Source organism: Notamacropus eugenii, chromosome 5 (genome assembly GCF_028372415.1).
Source record: "Notamacropus eugenii isolate mMacEug1 chromosome 5, mMacEug1.pri_v2, whole genome shotgun sequence".
Taxonomy (NCBI): Eukaryota; Metazoa; Chordata; class Mammalia; order Diprotodontia; family Macropodidae; genus Notamacropus; species Notamacropus eugenii.
The window spans coordinates 419593387-419609622 of NC_092876.1; the positions used below are offsets into that span (position 1 = coordinate 419593387).

The following is a 16236-nucleotide window of genomic DNA, read 5'->3' on the forward strand; positions in this document are numbered from 1 at the left end:
ATGAATTCACTTTTATATTAGAGATCATTTTCTTATCCTTAGCATTTCTTCTCCTTAGCAGGATCTCATCCTCCTAAAGGGAGAATGAACAGCTAAAAGAAAATAACTAGAGTAAACAACGAAATAAATAGCTGGAGTGAAAATTTATTTTTGATGAAAATTTTGTGATTAGATAATTACATATGCCAAATATATATTCAAAATGTATTTGAAAGAATCAAAGACGAGAGTGGGAGAAGTGATTATTTTTTTTCTATTATATGAATAACCAATGATTAAATTGACATCCAAGATTTTCTTTTTTTTTTTTTTCTCTTATATTTCCTCATTCAGGGACCAGTCCTATGGGACAGTCAGCCGGTGTCTGAAGGACAAGTCTGATAAATGATACTGCCCAAATCCTTTAAGAACATGCTCTTAGATCTTGGAAAGAACCTCACCCAACTAGGGTTCTAGTTTAGAGTGTAAATAGAATCTAATCTAGAGAAATTACTGCCCCAAAACAATGAGCTCATTTTATACCCCTCCATTGGAGTTTAGGATGTTCCAGCTCATGAAGAAGAAAATCAACCAGAGTTGTTTAGGTAGAGACGGATTCCTTTGTCTAGATTACTGGAGGCAGCTAAGTCTCATGATTAAGCCACATTCTCAGGAGGAGGAGCTGAAAAATTTTAGCCCACCCTCTCATTAACTGTTTACCAATCAAAGTTCATCTGTCAGGGACATCTCCTTTTACAAAGGTATATGAAAGCTTCCAGTCTCTTTATGTCTTTGTCTTTTGCTACTGAGAGAAACCACTGAATAAGAACAAATAGCCAATTTATTATTAGCTAGTCTAACTAATAAATTGGTTATTAATTATCCAGAAACTCTGTCTCTCAGGATTTTCATTCATAACACTCTCAATAAACTCCATGAGCTACCTTTCACCTCCATGATCAAATATAAAATCCTCTGTTTGGTACTCAAAATCTTTCAGAACCTAACCTCCAGTCTTTTACATCTTACTGCCGACCATACACTCTTTAATTCTGTCACACTAGCCTGCTACTGTTCTACAAACAAGAGATTCCATCGCTTGGCTCCAGAATTTTTCTCTGGCTGATTCCCATACCTGGAATGCTGTTCCTCCTCATCCTTGCCTAGCGGCTTCTCTACTTTAAGCCTCAACGAGAATCACATCTTCTATTAGAAGCCCTTCCCAATCTCTCTTAATTCTAGTGACTTCTATTTGCTGTTTCCTATTTCCTATTTATTTCCTATTCATCCTGAATATAGTTTGTTTGAATATATTTGTTTGCTTGATGTCTCCCCCCTTAGATTGTGAGCTACTTGAAGGCGGGGACTGTCTTTTGCCTCTTTTTATATTTTCAATCCTTAACACAGTGCCTGGCACGTAGTAGGCACTTAATACATGTTTGCTGATTGATTGCAGTAGCCTTCTAATTCGTGAAAAAAGAACTATCTTTCTGTGGGATTATTTTCATATAAATTCCCCTGTATTACAATTTTATAAGTCAGTGATACGTATTATTTATAAATATAAAGCCCACATGTGAAACAATATTCATAAGTCAAATATAATTGATTATAGTTTGCATTTATGCCAATAGAAAGTGGCTTGGCCTGTGGATGGCCACATTGCCTCACCCTCCACCCTTCATTTCCCTTGCCAGTTGGGTAGAAGGAACTGCGTGGATTGGCTGCATGGCTGGGACAAGTGCATCTTTACAAACGGGCCAGAGGAATAGCCTTTTTCTGTTGCATGCTCTTTGTTGTGATTTTTCCTATTGCATCCAGAGGGTAAAGAGCACAATTCACCAATGGTGTGGGCTCCGTGAATTGAACCAGGAAGGCAGATGATTCCCATCCTTCTCTCTTTTTCCAGCTTTGAGAAACAGCCCTGGGATTTTTCTGTTTCTGTTTTATTTCATTTGTAATTCTCAGTTTTAGGTGCAGGTGACAATACACACCAAACATGGGAATTCAAGCCATGGCAAACTTGGAGCCAGGATTCCAGGCAGGATTGTACAGACAGATAGCCTAGCATGGAAGCCTAGGGAGGCCAAGATGCCTGGGACTCAAACCTGAGAGGGCTTTGGACTTGAATCTGAGAGTGGGCTCCACAGATACCAAGCTAAACTGTGAACCTAATCTTCTTTCCCTCCCCAGAGACTGAGAGGCAAGAGAGATTATGCCTCCCACGTATTATAGAATAAATATGTATGTTTGTGATTATACACACAGTTCTAAATTTATGTAAATTTGTGATATGCAAATTTGACTTTACATAAAGAATTCTGAAAGAAATCTGTATTCCAAAGAAATTCACCTATTGTTAACTTTACTAAAAAATGTGAGCTCTCTCTGCTCCTAGACTTTGGCTCAGCACTCTATAGCCTCCCAACATCACCCCCCAAAAAACTCTTACAAAAAACCCCCTAATCCCCCCTCCCAGTAAAAGAAAAAGAACAGATACACAAAATCACATTATGTAAAAATAACTTTATGTAGAGATGAATGGTCTATAACTTTGAAGTAAATATCTCCTTGTAAAAGTCAATCTATTAGTGGCTAAACATAAAGGGGGAAATGGACACCACCTCCACACTCCCCAGAGAGCCTAGACACCCCATCTCCAATTCCATTAAAAGTACCAGAGAACCCTGGGGAAAGGATGAGATGTGACATATTTGATCTTCAGACAATGGGGTGTCTTGGGTAATCAGAGTTAAACAAATACTTGCCTCAGAACAAACTTAGGTTTAGAAATCTTGATGATAAAATTGGCATAGTTTCACTGATTTAGGTATTTTAGTGACTTTTTTTTAAATCTTAGAAGCACCCTCTAAAGTAATTACTGTGGATCAAGTGACTCCATTTAAACTTCCTATAATTTTTTCTAAACTTTGGCTCACTCAATTTAGAGGAGTGAAACTTTTATTCCCATTCCTTTGAAATGCAAATTTAATGGCTGACACTAAAATAAGAACTGACTTTGCACTTGAAGACATCGTGAATTAGTACATAGAATCCAAATTTGTTGACTTACTTGAAATTCCATGGGAACGAAACACTTTCCATGTCTCTGAAGTCACTTCTTTTACATCCAGTTGATAGTGATGAATAGGAACGCCACCATGAGAGTCCGGTTTGTTAAAAGAAACTTTGGCAACAGTTTGTGACAACTCAATAATTTTTACTTCATAGGGACTGGATGGCACATCTGTAAGGGAATAAAAACATGGAAACAGAAAAAGTAAACTGAGAAAAGCCAACACTAAAACTGACAGGATATTTTATAACACAAATAATACAAAATTCTTATTCAGGTAGTTGAACAGATATGATTTTCAAAAGTGTATAGTTAGATAGATATTCTCTTTGAGTTACAGAAAATCAAGAGTGAGAAAATCATCCTTTAACTCTCTGGTAACAAAATAGCACTAAACCAATGCAAAAGCAAACTTCATTTTATTGATTTGGGTTTCCACTGTCATTGTTAAATGAGACTATGTTTTCAATATTTCAATTATTTGGAAGCATTCTGAATGGGTTTATTTCTGGGTGGGGTCATGGTTACTGAACAAGTATTTGGAACAGTAGTATAATTATAAAATGCATTTTTTTATTTGTAGAAATTAACATAGTATTTTAAAGTTTATAAAACATAACTTACTCTTCAGAAAATCACAATATGAAATTCAAAAGATAGTGTCATTTTTTTTGATGTTCATTTAAAATAAACATTCAGTTGAGAGTTTGACTTTAATACATTTATTTACAAAAAGACTTATTATTGTGCTACAAATAGAAATATTCATTACTTTATTTCCTACATAAAATCTAAATCCTCAAAAAGAAAAATCTGGGATGATCATTTTTAAATTATAATTTTCTGTGTCCTATAAATTTGTGTTGAAGATTAACAAGTAATTATAGCCATGTCTATTTCAATAAAAACATATCAAAATATAAGCAATAAGTCTAGTGCATCTTATAATTATCTACACAGGCTAAAATTCTAAAGTTGTCATTTTTTTCTCTATAATCTTTTATATACTACATTCAGATAATCTTTTTTTAACAATTTTTTTCAATCAGCAGAAATAAGTCTTTTTCCCTTCCTATTCTATCTCCCCCCATCTAACTGGGAATGAATGAAAAAACTAAACCCCAGTTACAAGCATGTATAAATAAGCAAAACAATTTTCCACGTTATCCATGTCCAAAAGAAAAAATATAAATGTATATTTGAACATGTATACATATATTTCTCTCATTCAATGAAGATCATTTTAAGAAATTATTCTTACTTATATTTTCTTTCAATGAGATTGGGTTCAGTAGGTGGACTTGAATTTTAAAGTGTATTACAACTTTACATTTTTGGAATTTCTTTTTGAGACAGCCTTGCTAGAAAGAATAAAAAGCTAAAAATATTTTTGTGATTATTTTTCCTTTGTTTTGTTAGTCAATCAACAAACATTTATTAAGTGTCTACTATGTGCTAGGCACTATAGTAAGTGCTAGTGATACAAAAAGTGGCGAAAGATAGTTCCTCTCGTCATGGAGCTCACAATCTAATGGGGGAGACAATATGCAAAAAAAAGGGGGGTGATTGGGGAAGGTTTCCAAAAGATAGAATTTTTGTTAAGGAAGCCAGGAAAGTTGGCAGGCAGAGATGAGGAGGAAAAGACTTCCAGGCATGGAGGACAAGCAGAGAAAATGTCCAGAGTCAGGAGATGGAGTGTCTTATTCATGGAACATCAAGGTGGCCAATGGTATTGGATTGAAAAGTGTGTGGTAAGGAGTAAAGTGTAAAAAGACTGGATAGGTAAGAGAGGGGAAAGTTTATGAAGGGTTTTGAATGCCAAATAAAGCATTTTTTATTTGTCCCTGGAGGTGATGAGGAGCCAATGTAGTTTACAGAGTGGTTGTGTGATAGTCAGCCCTGCTCTTTAAGTAAATCACTTTAATGACTCAATGGAGATGTTGGATAGAGAGTTGAGGCAAGCAAACACACCAGCTGGCTATTGCAATAGTCCAGGTAAGAAGTGAAGAGGGCTTGCACTAGAGTGGTGGCAGTGTCAGAGGAGAGAAGGGGGCATTTTTGAAAGCCATTGGAAAAGTAAATCAGCAGGCCTTGTCAACACATTGAACATGGGAGTGGTGATAGTGAAGATTGGAGGATGACAACCTGAGGGATTGGTAGGATGACCCTCTACAGTAAAAGGGAAGATAAGAGGTAGGAAGGGTTTGGGGGAAAATAATGAGTTCAGTTTTGAACATACTGAGTTTAAGATGTCCATTGGACATTCAGTTTGAAATATCTGAAAGACAGTTGGAGATGCAAGATTGGAGGTCAGGAAAGAGGTTAGGGCAGTTAGATCTGAAAACCATCAGTAGAGAAATGATAACTAAATCACTGAATGAAGTAGTAGAGAGAGAGAAGAGCAAAAATTCCAGGACAGAACCCTGAGACCTACCTACATTTTGAGAGTGTGATCTGGATGAGGCTGGAAACTGGACTATAAGGGAAAGGAAAGTGGTGGCACCTATTGTAGACAGCATTTTGGGGGGAGCTGGCTACAAAGGGGGAGAAATTATATAGGACAATGGAGGAAATGGAAGGACCAAGTGAAGATTTTTTTCTGGATGGAAGAGACATGGGTATATTTGCAGGAATTAGAGAATGAACCTGGGGAGAGGGAACAATTGAAAAAAGTGACAAAGAGGGAGAAAACAAGGAGGAAATCTGTTAGAGGAGATAGGAGGAAATGGAGTCACTTCAATAGGTAGTTGGATTAGTCTTAGAAAGGAATAAGGCTGACTCATCATATGACACAAGGGTGAAAACTTCTGAATGATAGATGAGAAAGATGTGAGAAAAGGGAGTTGATGGGAGATGGGCTGGGAGAAAACTGAAAGCTCAAAAGATCAGAGGCTATGGTGTGGACAAAGACTAAGATTTTGTAAAGAGGGCAGAGGGAGAGATGAAAAGGGAATATGTTATGGCATCTTGTGTGTTCGTCCTTTGTTGCCAAAGAAGACCATGCCATCAGAGAAATGATGACATGACTTGCACTTGACTTTGTTTTGAGTGAGGGAGGGCTGTGCAGATCACCAGCCTCACTTCTCCTCCAGAGTCATCTGAATTCAGAGACCTGATATTCCTTAGGATGACTGAAGATGACCCTGGATGCACTGGGGGACCTTGGGCTCTTTAGGCCAAGGTCTTTGCAGGCACTTGCTTAGGGTGAGATAATGCCCATTCATTGAATAGGCCTGTTTAAGAAGTAGCCAGGGCATGGCCCCTTTAATGAGGTCAAGAAAAAGAAAAGACATCAGGCTGGGTGGGAAACAGCAACAGTTGCTATTGATAATCACTGTAAAGCTAGGAGGGTCCAGAGGAGCCTCAGGCAGGGGCCCAATGGAGTCCCAGTTTCAGAGTGCAGTAGGTTTAAGGTTTTGGGAGAGGACAGGAGAGGGGACAAGACAGGACAAGACAGAGGAGAGGGGAGGGGAGAAGAGGGAGGGAAGGAGAGGAAAGGAGAGGAGAGGGAAATAGGAAATAGGTGGTAGAAGGAAGTCGTACAAGCCTTGTGCCAGGGGAAGTTCTTTGGGGCAGATGGAAGGCATCCTCCCCTGCCATCTTCCCTGAATGGGGCATGATGCTCTGAGGAGAAGATGGAAAGCACAAGATGCTCTTCTCCTCACCTCAGGAGGTTGGCAGTGAGGCAGTATGTAATCATTCAAATTTTGGAGATGAGCACATCCAAAAATAAAATAGGATTTTGGTATAGAAATAGAATTTTGTTAAACATTTTACAAATTACCACATGAATGCTGAATATAATGGGATGCTAGACTCACAGAAATTTCTGTGTGAAAAGGACTCTCAAGATAATCCATAGGACAGGCTTCTTGCCACCAGTGTGCTAAGAAAAACTGTGCCCTAGGCTTTATCTCTAGCTTCTGACACTGCTTACAGCAAGCAGGTCGCGCATCCTGCTGGTCTGCAAAATCAAGGCTGGGACATTAACCTCTGCTCTAGTATTGACCAGTTTGACCTACAGCTTTGACCAAACTTTCCTGACCTTTCTGATGTAGTTGTCCTTATTTTCCCTTTCTGGCATTTGTGTATTCTCATCTTCCTCTGTTCTGCTTTCTGTAAAATTCCAATTTTTCCATCCTGCTTATGTATTCACATTCTAAAGTTACTGAAACTGATGCTCTGGGTTCACTAAGTGATCTAAATTTTCAGTGTAGCTTAAGCTTTAAGCATAATAAAACTGTAATTATTGCTGATTCACCGCAGTACTTAGTCAATGAACCCTTGGATAATTATCCATTCTGACTCTCAATTTCTCATCTGCTAGTTGAGAAATTTTTCTAAGCTCCTTGAGAACAGGGGCTACTTTTCCTTTTTTGTTAATATCCTCAGTACCTAGCATAGTTCCTGGTACACAGTAAGTACTTGATATATGTTTACTGGTTGATATAAGTCTACAAGTCTCCTACAACTTAAAACAACATTCATTTTTATTATAATCATTAGCATGTGATTTTCCTGTCTTCCAAATCTGTACTTGCAGGTGAATCTTTTCTCATAGAGAAATCATGATTTATTGGAGAGAAATGAATCTCACAGGAAAAGAAGATATAAATAGGTTTGCAATATGAACCACTGATGAAGTCACAGATATACTTTAGTAATAAGGCACTAAAGAACATTTGAAACAACAATGATTTATGCAGAAACCCTAACAGTATTCAATAAACATACACCATCCCGGAAAACTTGGTGTTCTCTAAGTTAACTTTTTCAAGCACTCTTATGTATTAATTTTATAGCACTTGCTGTAAGAGATCTGGAATTAAATCCTTTACAGTCTGTGAAAGGAATACTCCTTACGTAGAAGTGGAATAGCTCTTCATGCCTGCATAATTCCCATCATAGTTAAGCTTTTAGTACATACAATGATACTTTCAAGTAAATACTCTTCAGTGTATCACTCACTCATCTCTGCACCTGTAGTTTTTGAAAGAACCCATAGCAGGATGGAATCAAGATGTCAGAGTAGCAGGAAAAAGTATATTCTAGCTCCAGCACTAAATTTCCTTTACAAGGATCTAGAAAACACACCAAACCAAATTCTGATTGGAAAATCCAAGAAAAAGTCACAATAAATCATTTTTTCAACTCTGGCTGGCTTAGGGAGACAGAGAAGTTTGTGGACCTTTGGGATTGGATTTGGTATGCTGTATATGGAACTTTCCAGCACTTTAGTGCTGAAGGAAATCTGAGGCAGGGCACTAGGGAAAGAAGCACCTTTCAAGAAGAGAACCCTAGGAGATCCCTGAATTAGCTTGGGGTATAGGAATGAATGCTCTCTGGCAGCTTTATCTCTCACTACGTAGTTCTAGGTAGGACTGAAGAGTAGCAGCAAGGGGGTAGGTGGAGATCTATACCTAGGGGAAGAAAAGAGGAGTGGTTGCTAGCAGGTCCTATAGTAAGCAAGGAATAAGTTTGGAAGCAAACAGTGGCTGTGTGACTCTGATAACAGGAGCAAAATCTTGGTTCTAGACTCTAGACCAAGTTAAAGTCTATACTGGAATAACCAGGAGTCTCAGACCAAAGGGAAGTATGAAGTTCAGTCACTCTGAACCTGCAGATCTTCCCATTAGGAAAACAGTGGCTGACTTCAGCAGTATTCTACTGAAACTCCTGAACAAGAACAAGGCAAATGAGGTCTTATTCAGATCCAAATTTGGATTACGAACATGCAGAGCTCAGGAAGACAGTGGGCAGACTTCACCCTGACTCATATGTATTTGGGTGAGGGTGAAGGACCATAACTTGAGCTGTGAAAGTAGCAAAGGGAAGCAAGAGGATAGAAGCTCAGGTCAGACACTCCCTCCCCAAAAGTGTATATATAGAATCTGGAGTTAACATCATGTCTGAGACAAAGAAGTAGGCTAGGAGAATGAATAAACAAAAGAATCCCACAATAAAGAACTATTTGGTGTCAGGGAAGCCCAAGACATAAATCCAGAAGAGAATGACATCTTTGAGTAAAGTCTCAAAAAAAATTGGTTTGTATAGAAGTTCAAACAGAATCACTGGAAGAATTAAAGCAAGAGTTAAGAAAAGAGATAAAAATGATTTTCAGAACTAAATAAGAGTGGTAGCAGAACATATAGGAAAAGAAATTAGAGCTGTGAAAGAAAGATATGAAAAGAGAATAAACATCTTGAAATAAAAGGAAAAAAATCTTACCAAAGAAAACAACTCACTGATAATCAGAACTGACCAAATAGAAGGTAATAACTCTGTGAGATATCAAGAAATATTAAAACATGATCAAGTAGAAGCTGATGATTCCATGAGGCATCATGGGACTACTTGAAAGCCATGAACAAGAAAAAAAGACTAGACATTATATTCAAAGAAATCATAAAAGAAATTTGCCCTTATATCCTGAGGGCAAAACTGAAACTGAAAAAAAATCTACCAGTCACTTCCTGAAAGAAACTCTAAAGTGAAAACTCTCAGGAATATTATATCCAAAATCCAGAGGTACAAGGTCAAAGAAAAAATACTGCAAGCAGAGAGAATTCAAGTACCAAGGAGCCATAATCAAGGTCATATACAATTTAGTAGTCATTAGAATAAAGAAATGAAGAAACTGGAGTATATTTCAGAGACAAAATATGTAGGTTTACAACCAAGAATAATTTATCAAGAAAAACTGAGTATAATACGTTGTCAGATAAAAATAGATATTTAATGAAATCGAGGACTTCTAAACATTCCCGATAAAAATGAGCTGAGTAGAACATGTCATACACACATAGAAGACAAGAGAAACATAAAAAGGTAAAAATGAGCAAGCAATTGTAAGGGACTAAACAAGACTAAACTGTTTGCATTTTTATGTGTGGAAATTACATACACACACACACATCCTGGGAATTCAGAATCATCAGGGGTCAAAGAGGAAGTCCAATTAGATAGCCTGGTAATTCTAATATGTCTTAATGATCTTAAAGAAGTAAAGAAAAAGGAATACATTGACAGATGGGGGAAGAAAAGGGAATATTATCTCACAGAAATGTGGTACTCAAGTAGAAGTCTGCATGACAAGAAAGAGGAAGTAGGAGATGGAGTGGGAGATACTTAAACCTCACTCTCATCTAAATTTGTCAAAAGAGGGCAGAATACACATACAAAATTTAAATACTTCACCCAATGGAGAAAAAGAAATGAAAGAGATTAAAGGAAAGGGAAGGAATGAAAAAGTGGTTAGGTGAAAGGAGGGCAGCTAGGTGGCACAGTGGACATAATACTGAGCCTGAAGTTAAGAAGACTCATCTTCCTGAGTTCAAATCTGGCATCAGAAACTTACTAGTTGTGTGATACTGGCTAAGTCACTTAATCCTGTTTGCCTCAGTTCCTCATCTTTAAAATGAGCCAGAGAAGGAAATAGCAAAGCACTCCAAGTATCTTTGTCAAGAAAACCTCCAAAGGAATCACAGAGAGTCAGTGATTGAACATTGACATGATTGAACAGCAGCAGGTGAAGGAGTGTTTATTAACTGAGGAACAGATGAATACATTATTGTATACATGAAAGATACAACAGTATTGTGCTGAAATGATGAAGAGGATGGTTTCAGAAAAACCTGGAAAGACTTTATAAATATAAATAGGAGAATAATTTACACAGTAAAAACAATATTGTAAAGATGAACAACTGTGAAAGGCTTGGTAACTCTGATCAACACAATGACACAACACAATTCCAAAGGACTCATGATAAAAGATACTATCCACCTCCAGGTAGAGAACTGAAGGACTCAGAGTTCTTTCTTCTTTTTTTTCCCCCTAGAACATGGCTAATGTGAACATTTGCTTTACCTGTCATATTTATAATGGGTTTTAGATTTCTTACCTTCTCAATGGGTTAGGAAGTGGTATGAGGACAGCAAGACAATTTAGGACCAGAAATAAAATAAGACTGAATTTTAAAAAATGGGGTCTATTAGTTGCCATAGTGAATGTTAGGAATGGGCAGTAGATTATGACCCCTCCTTCCAACCCTTGGAATTAGTTCCATAAACCTAGAACAGGACTTCTCTTGAGGACTGTCATGTTTTCAGTGATTCTTTGGGGCCCAGAGAAACCCATATTTATTGTAAATGGATCTTAAAACTATGTGCAAGCACACAACATGGCTACAGTATCTAAAGGAGGTTTTGAAAAGTGGGATGGCAGGAGATGGAAAAAAATGGTGATAGAATCTGAATAATCTTGAATATGCAAGCATAAGCAGCAGAGAAGTGACTGAAAAGCAAGAGATTTCAGGGAATTTTTCTCATAGTTTGCCTCCATTTTGTTGGGTTGAGAGTAAAAGCGAGCAAACTGATCAAACAGTGTAGTTCATATTCCGTGCTGTAGTAATGAAAAAAGCAAGCAGTGACGTGACAGGTGACAAAAAAAGCAGTTTTAGTATGTCTAACTTATTATGAACAACACTTTTCATCCCACTAGGTCAAAGAAACAGAGATAATTTGGTGGGACCACTTGCAGCTGTTAGCCTCTTGAACAGACCTGTGTAAGGGTGAGACTGATGAGATCCTTTTTCTGCAAGAATGCTTAATTTGAAATTGACTAATGCTTACAGTAGGCACATAAGAAGTGGTAGCAATTTTAGGAATGGGTGCTAAGAATGTCTATTGCTTGTCTTATTACTTATTATTTACCTTGAATTGTTAAGTAAATGTCCATTCATGTCCATCATACTATGATGTCCTATGATTAATAATATATGTCTTTTTCTGAGAAAACTGTCATGAACAGTAGCTTTTAACAGTTGATGGCCCCAAATGGGTAGAAGGAATCTATGGCATGGTTGGTTTCGGGGGTAGGGAGATGTATATGCCTGAGATACAGGGAATGAAGGTCACGAAGGAGGCAGGAGGTAACAGGGTCACGGGTACCAGTAGGGATGCGAGATTTAACAGGAAAAAAACTCTTTTCTCTAGTATTGAGGAGAAAATAGAGGTTGAAGACACCAAGAAGGTTAGAGAAGGGGAGAAGAGAAGCTGAAAGATTTCAGAGATGGCCTCAGTATTCTCAGTAAAGAGCAAAGGAATATCATTTGCTAATATTGAAAGTAAAGAGAAAGAGATTGGGGGCTCTGAGAGTCTCAGTCTCAAAAAAGAGACTGAGGAAAGATTTGGAATAGTGGTTATGAAGAGAGGCTTTAAGGAATGAATAAAATGGCTAAACAAATTGTTGTATCTGAAGATAATAGAATATTACTGTGCTATAAAAAATGATGTGATAAATACAAAAAAGATCTACGTGAACTGATGCAGTTTAAAGTAAGCAAAGCCAATAAAATATATACACAGTGACTACAACAACGTAAACAGAAAGTGCAACCACAAAGGAAAAAATGAAAAGTGAATGTTGCAAAATTATAAAGAAGTAGCATGGCTCAAAAAACCCCAGATATATGAGAAGATACTCCCACCCAAACCCTTGGCAGAGCTGGGGGGTCCACAAGTGTTCAATATTGTACATTTTTCAGACTTTTTTGAGGTATTGATCAGTTGTGCTCATTTTTTCCTTTTTTTGTCTTAAAATATTTGTTATATGGTATGACTTGGTGAGGGGGAGGAGGAAGGATAAGGAGGGAAACCTAAAGTTATACAGAAACCCCCAAATACATCAATAAACCCTTTAAAAAGTATTTACTGTATTTCAATAAGGATCTAATTGATTAGGTATAAATCTGTAGTGGATCCACTTGATCCAATTTCATGATTTCTTATAACTCTACGTGGAAGCTTGGGAATAGGGAATGAAGAAGTGGGTGGTATGAACTAGTAGGATTAAAGATTGGTGAGAGTGGTGGTGGGAAGTGGAGTAAGCAATCAAAAGTCTGGGAATTAAAGGGTCAGTGAGAGGATATTGGGAAATGACTGATGATAGGGTTAAGACTCAAGACGGAGGAAAATGAGGAAAGAAAATGATTGATGTGGGAGAACAGAAAGAAATTTAAAAAACTAAAGGACATAGTGACAGTAAAACATATTTGGGATAAGTAAGAGTGTATTTGGGACGTGTAATGACTGATGAGTGAGGGGGATTCCAGATAAAAAAATTAATAAGGATAAATATAAAATTCAGCAATTTAAAAGATCAGATTGGAGGGAATGAAAGGAAGAACACTGATTGATTCTGAAGTCAGAGGGCTTGGGTTTGAATCTCTATCCTACTATTTAATAACAGTGTAACTTTGGACAATTCAATTCCATATACATATATATATCCTACAAAAACAAAACCTGAAACCCTAGAGTCTCCTCTCAAAGAGCTTACACATTCTCTTAGAAGCTTATTTGATGTGTATGCCGACAAACAAATAAGGTTATTTGAAGGGGGAGAGAGAGAGAAGGAGAAAAGAAGGAAGGATTTATATGGCATCTACAAGAGAGTACTAATAACTTGAGGAGGAAAAGGGAAAGGTGGTACTTGACCTTTTAAAACTTAGAGAAAGGTAAGACTTTTGAGAGTACGAGATGTGGAGAAAGTGTATTCTAGTCACAGAGGACAGCTCATGGAAAAGCACAATGATGGGAGAGTGAAATGTCAAGTTGGAGATCAGTAATCTATGGATGAAATGAAGTATGTGTGAAGTAATGTTAACTAATACTGACTGCAGAATAGACTGGAGCTGGACTTCAGAATAACTTAAATGGCAGGCTGAAGTATTTTATTTTATCTCAGAAATAATAGTGAACTGAAGTTTTTTTTTTTTAATGTGGGGAGTAATATGGTTAGATATTTGTAAGGGTGAGTCACATAACTTTCTGGGCTTACATTTTTTTCAGTTAGGTTCAAACAATCTTTATGGTATTTTCCAGCTTTAAATCATATGATCCTATATGAGTATAACTCTCCCTCTGGGATACTCTCCTAACTTTCTCTCATATTCTCCTGCTGGTTGAGGGAAGGATAACTACTTTTAGGTTCTAGAAGTAACTCTGTGGGTGCTACTCCCAATATTATAGCTCATGAGGCTCCATGATCAGGTAGTAATATCAATGGTAGTGAGACAGAGCTGTAGGAAAGTAACTCATGGTTATTTATTATCTGAGTTCCAAATTTTAAAACGTTTTTTCTGTTTGATTTCCTTGAAACAATTAATGCTCAGTACTAAGAAAGACCTCAGAAGTTTCAAAGAAACTAATTCACTGAAATATTCAGACACTTAACAAATTTGTATTTATATACATATCCAGACAGTTAATAATAATAATTATGAATTTTCATATTGTATTTGTGTATATATTCACATATATATATATTGGGTTTTGGCCTTTACAAGACAAAGACAGAATTTGCACATCTTTCTTTTAAAGAAACCTAAAATTTGTAAATTAAGAATGCTTTAGAAATAAATGAAATGTCTATAGAGAATAATATTTATAAAGATTAAAAAGTGTTAAGTATTTATAGAAGAACTTAATGTGCAGTTTTAAAAATTATTAAATATTTATTTTACACATTAAATAAAAATTATTAAATAAATCTATTATATTTTATGTATTTAAAATATTGGATTTTAAAAAGTCTAGTTATCTATTTAGCCATATTACATAAAGTAGTATACAAGTAACCTTTATACTAGGGGTTAAGTTTGGAATATTCCTGGTCTCCTACGATTTGGTTGTAATAATTATTATAAGTGAGGATAATTACATTATTATAAATAGATACAATTAAGTTTTAATATTATTTACTCATGAATAAAGGACTGTATATAATTATCATAAATATTGTACTCACCAGCCAAAGCAAGAATATATTCCTGAAATCTTGTTCCAATTCGGTTTGTGGCAGTGCAGTTATACTGTCCAAAATCACTGTCAGATGTAGGTGCAATCTTAAAGACAGAGAGAGAGAAAGAGAGAGAGAGAGAGAGAGAGAGAGAGAGAGAGAGAGAGAGAGAGAGAGAAGAGAGAGAGAGAGAGAGAGAGAGAGAGAGAGGAGAGAGAGAGAGAGAGAAGAGAGAGAGAGAGAGAGAGAGAGAGAGAGAGAGAGAGAGAGAGAGAGAGAGAGAGAGAGAGAGAGAGAGAGAGAGAGAGGAGAGAGAGAGAGGAGAGAGAGAGAGATTTAGAAAGTTTGCTCTAGTTTTAAAGTCAATTTAGCTTTGCTTCTCTGGCTTGGTAGGAATAAAAAACTGTAGAACATTTTAGAATATAATTTTTCCTAGAAGGATGATCCATGTCAAGGTGATGAGACTCCTGGAAAGGAAACTTTGTTTGGAAACATTTAAAGAATATTCCACAAATGTGTTTCAGTTTTAGGGAGGAGGGAGAGTTTGCCTCCTATCCAATGGCACCATGAAAATTGGCCACCCACATGGCAATCCATCCTATATAGTCTGAAAAAGAAATTCATTCTCTTCCCCCCTATTTTGTTTCACTTCTTTCCTCTACCTCTCTTCTTCTGTCCCTCTCACTTCCTTTCCGCCTTGATGAGACATACAAGAGCACTGCTATGTGGAGGGGCATTTACAATAACAGTCTACACTTAAGCAGTTTCTTGTCTCAGGGAGCAGTTAATAGTTATTTGCAGACAAGGTGAGCTGCTCTGAGGAGAGAGCTTCTGGACCTCAGGTTGCTGGCCACCTCTGCTTTTCTATTTTCTGAGCACAGGTTGGATGGACACCAGAAATATGATAGTGGATTTTTTCAGCCTAAAAAATCATAGTAGATACAGCACTGAGTCATTTCCTCCAGAAGCACATGGAAGAAACAGACATGTTAAGACAAATTCCAAGATTTTAATTATTGCAAAAAAGACTACTTGGAGAAAAAATCCAGTATATCATGTACTTGGATAGTGAAGGTGTGCTGGGAAATGGAATTTCTTGCTCAGTAGCTCTAAGAATGCTTATCTTCCAGGGGGAAGTCCAAACCACAGGGAAACACTATGTATTTGTTAGGAACTACGTGTAACCAAGTGGAGGCAACATTCACTAGCATGTCAGGATCTTATTCTGACAGCAATCTCAAATTTCAAGTCCATTCTGGAAGGAGCACAAGCACTATTTTAAAATAATCTAGCATTTTTTAAGTGTTTACTTTGTGTCAGGCACTGGATAAGTGCTGGGGATGCAAAGAAAGGCAAAAAACAAAGTGGTCTCTATCCTC

General features: G+C 36.9%; 1 protein-coding gene across 1 annotated transcript in view; it reads right to left on the reverse strand.

The window, feature by feature from the left end:
* Window positions 1–16236, reverse strand: part of NCAM2 (neural cell adhesion molecule 2) — a 287205-nt gene that overhangs the window by 86512 nt on the left and 184457 nt on the right. The window contains exons 11-12 of the mRNA XM_072614941.1: window positions 14867–14963; window positions 3053–3226 (exon numbers count right to left, since the gene is read on the reverse strand). Coding sequence (XP_072471042.1) covers window positions 3053–3226; window positions 14867–14963 — 271 coding nt within the window. The remainder of the gene's footprint in view (window positions 1–3052; window positions 3227–14866; window positions 14964–16236) is intronic.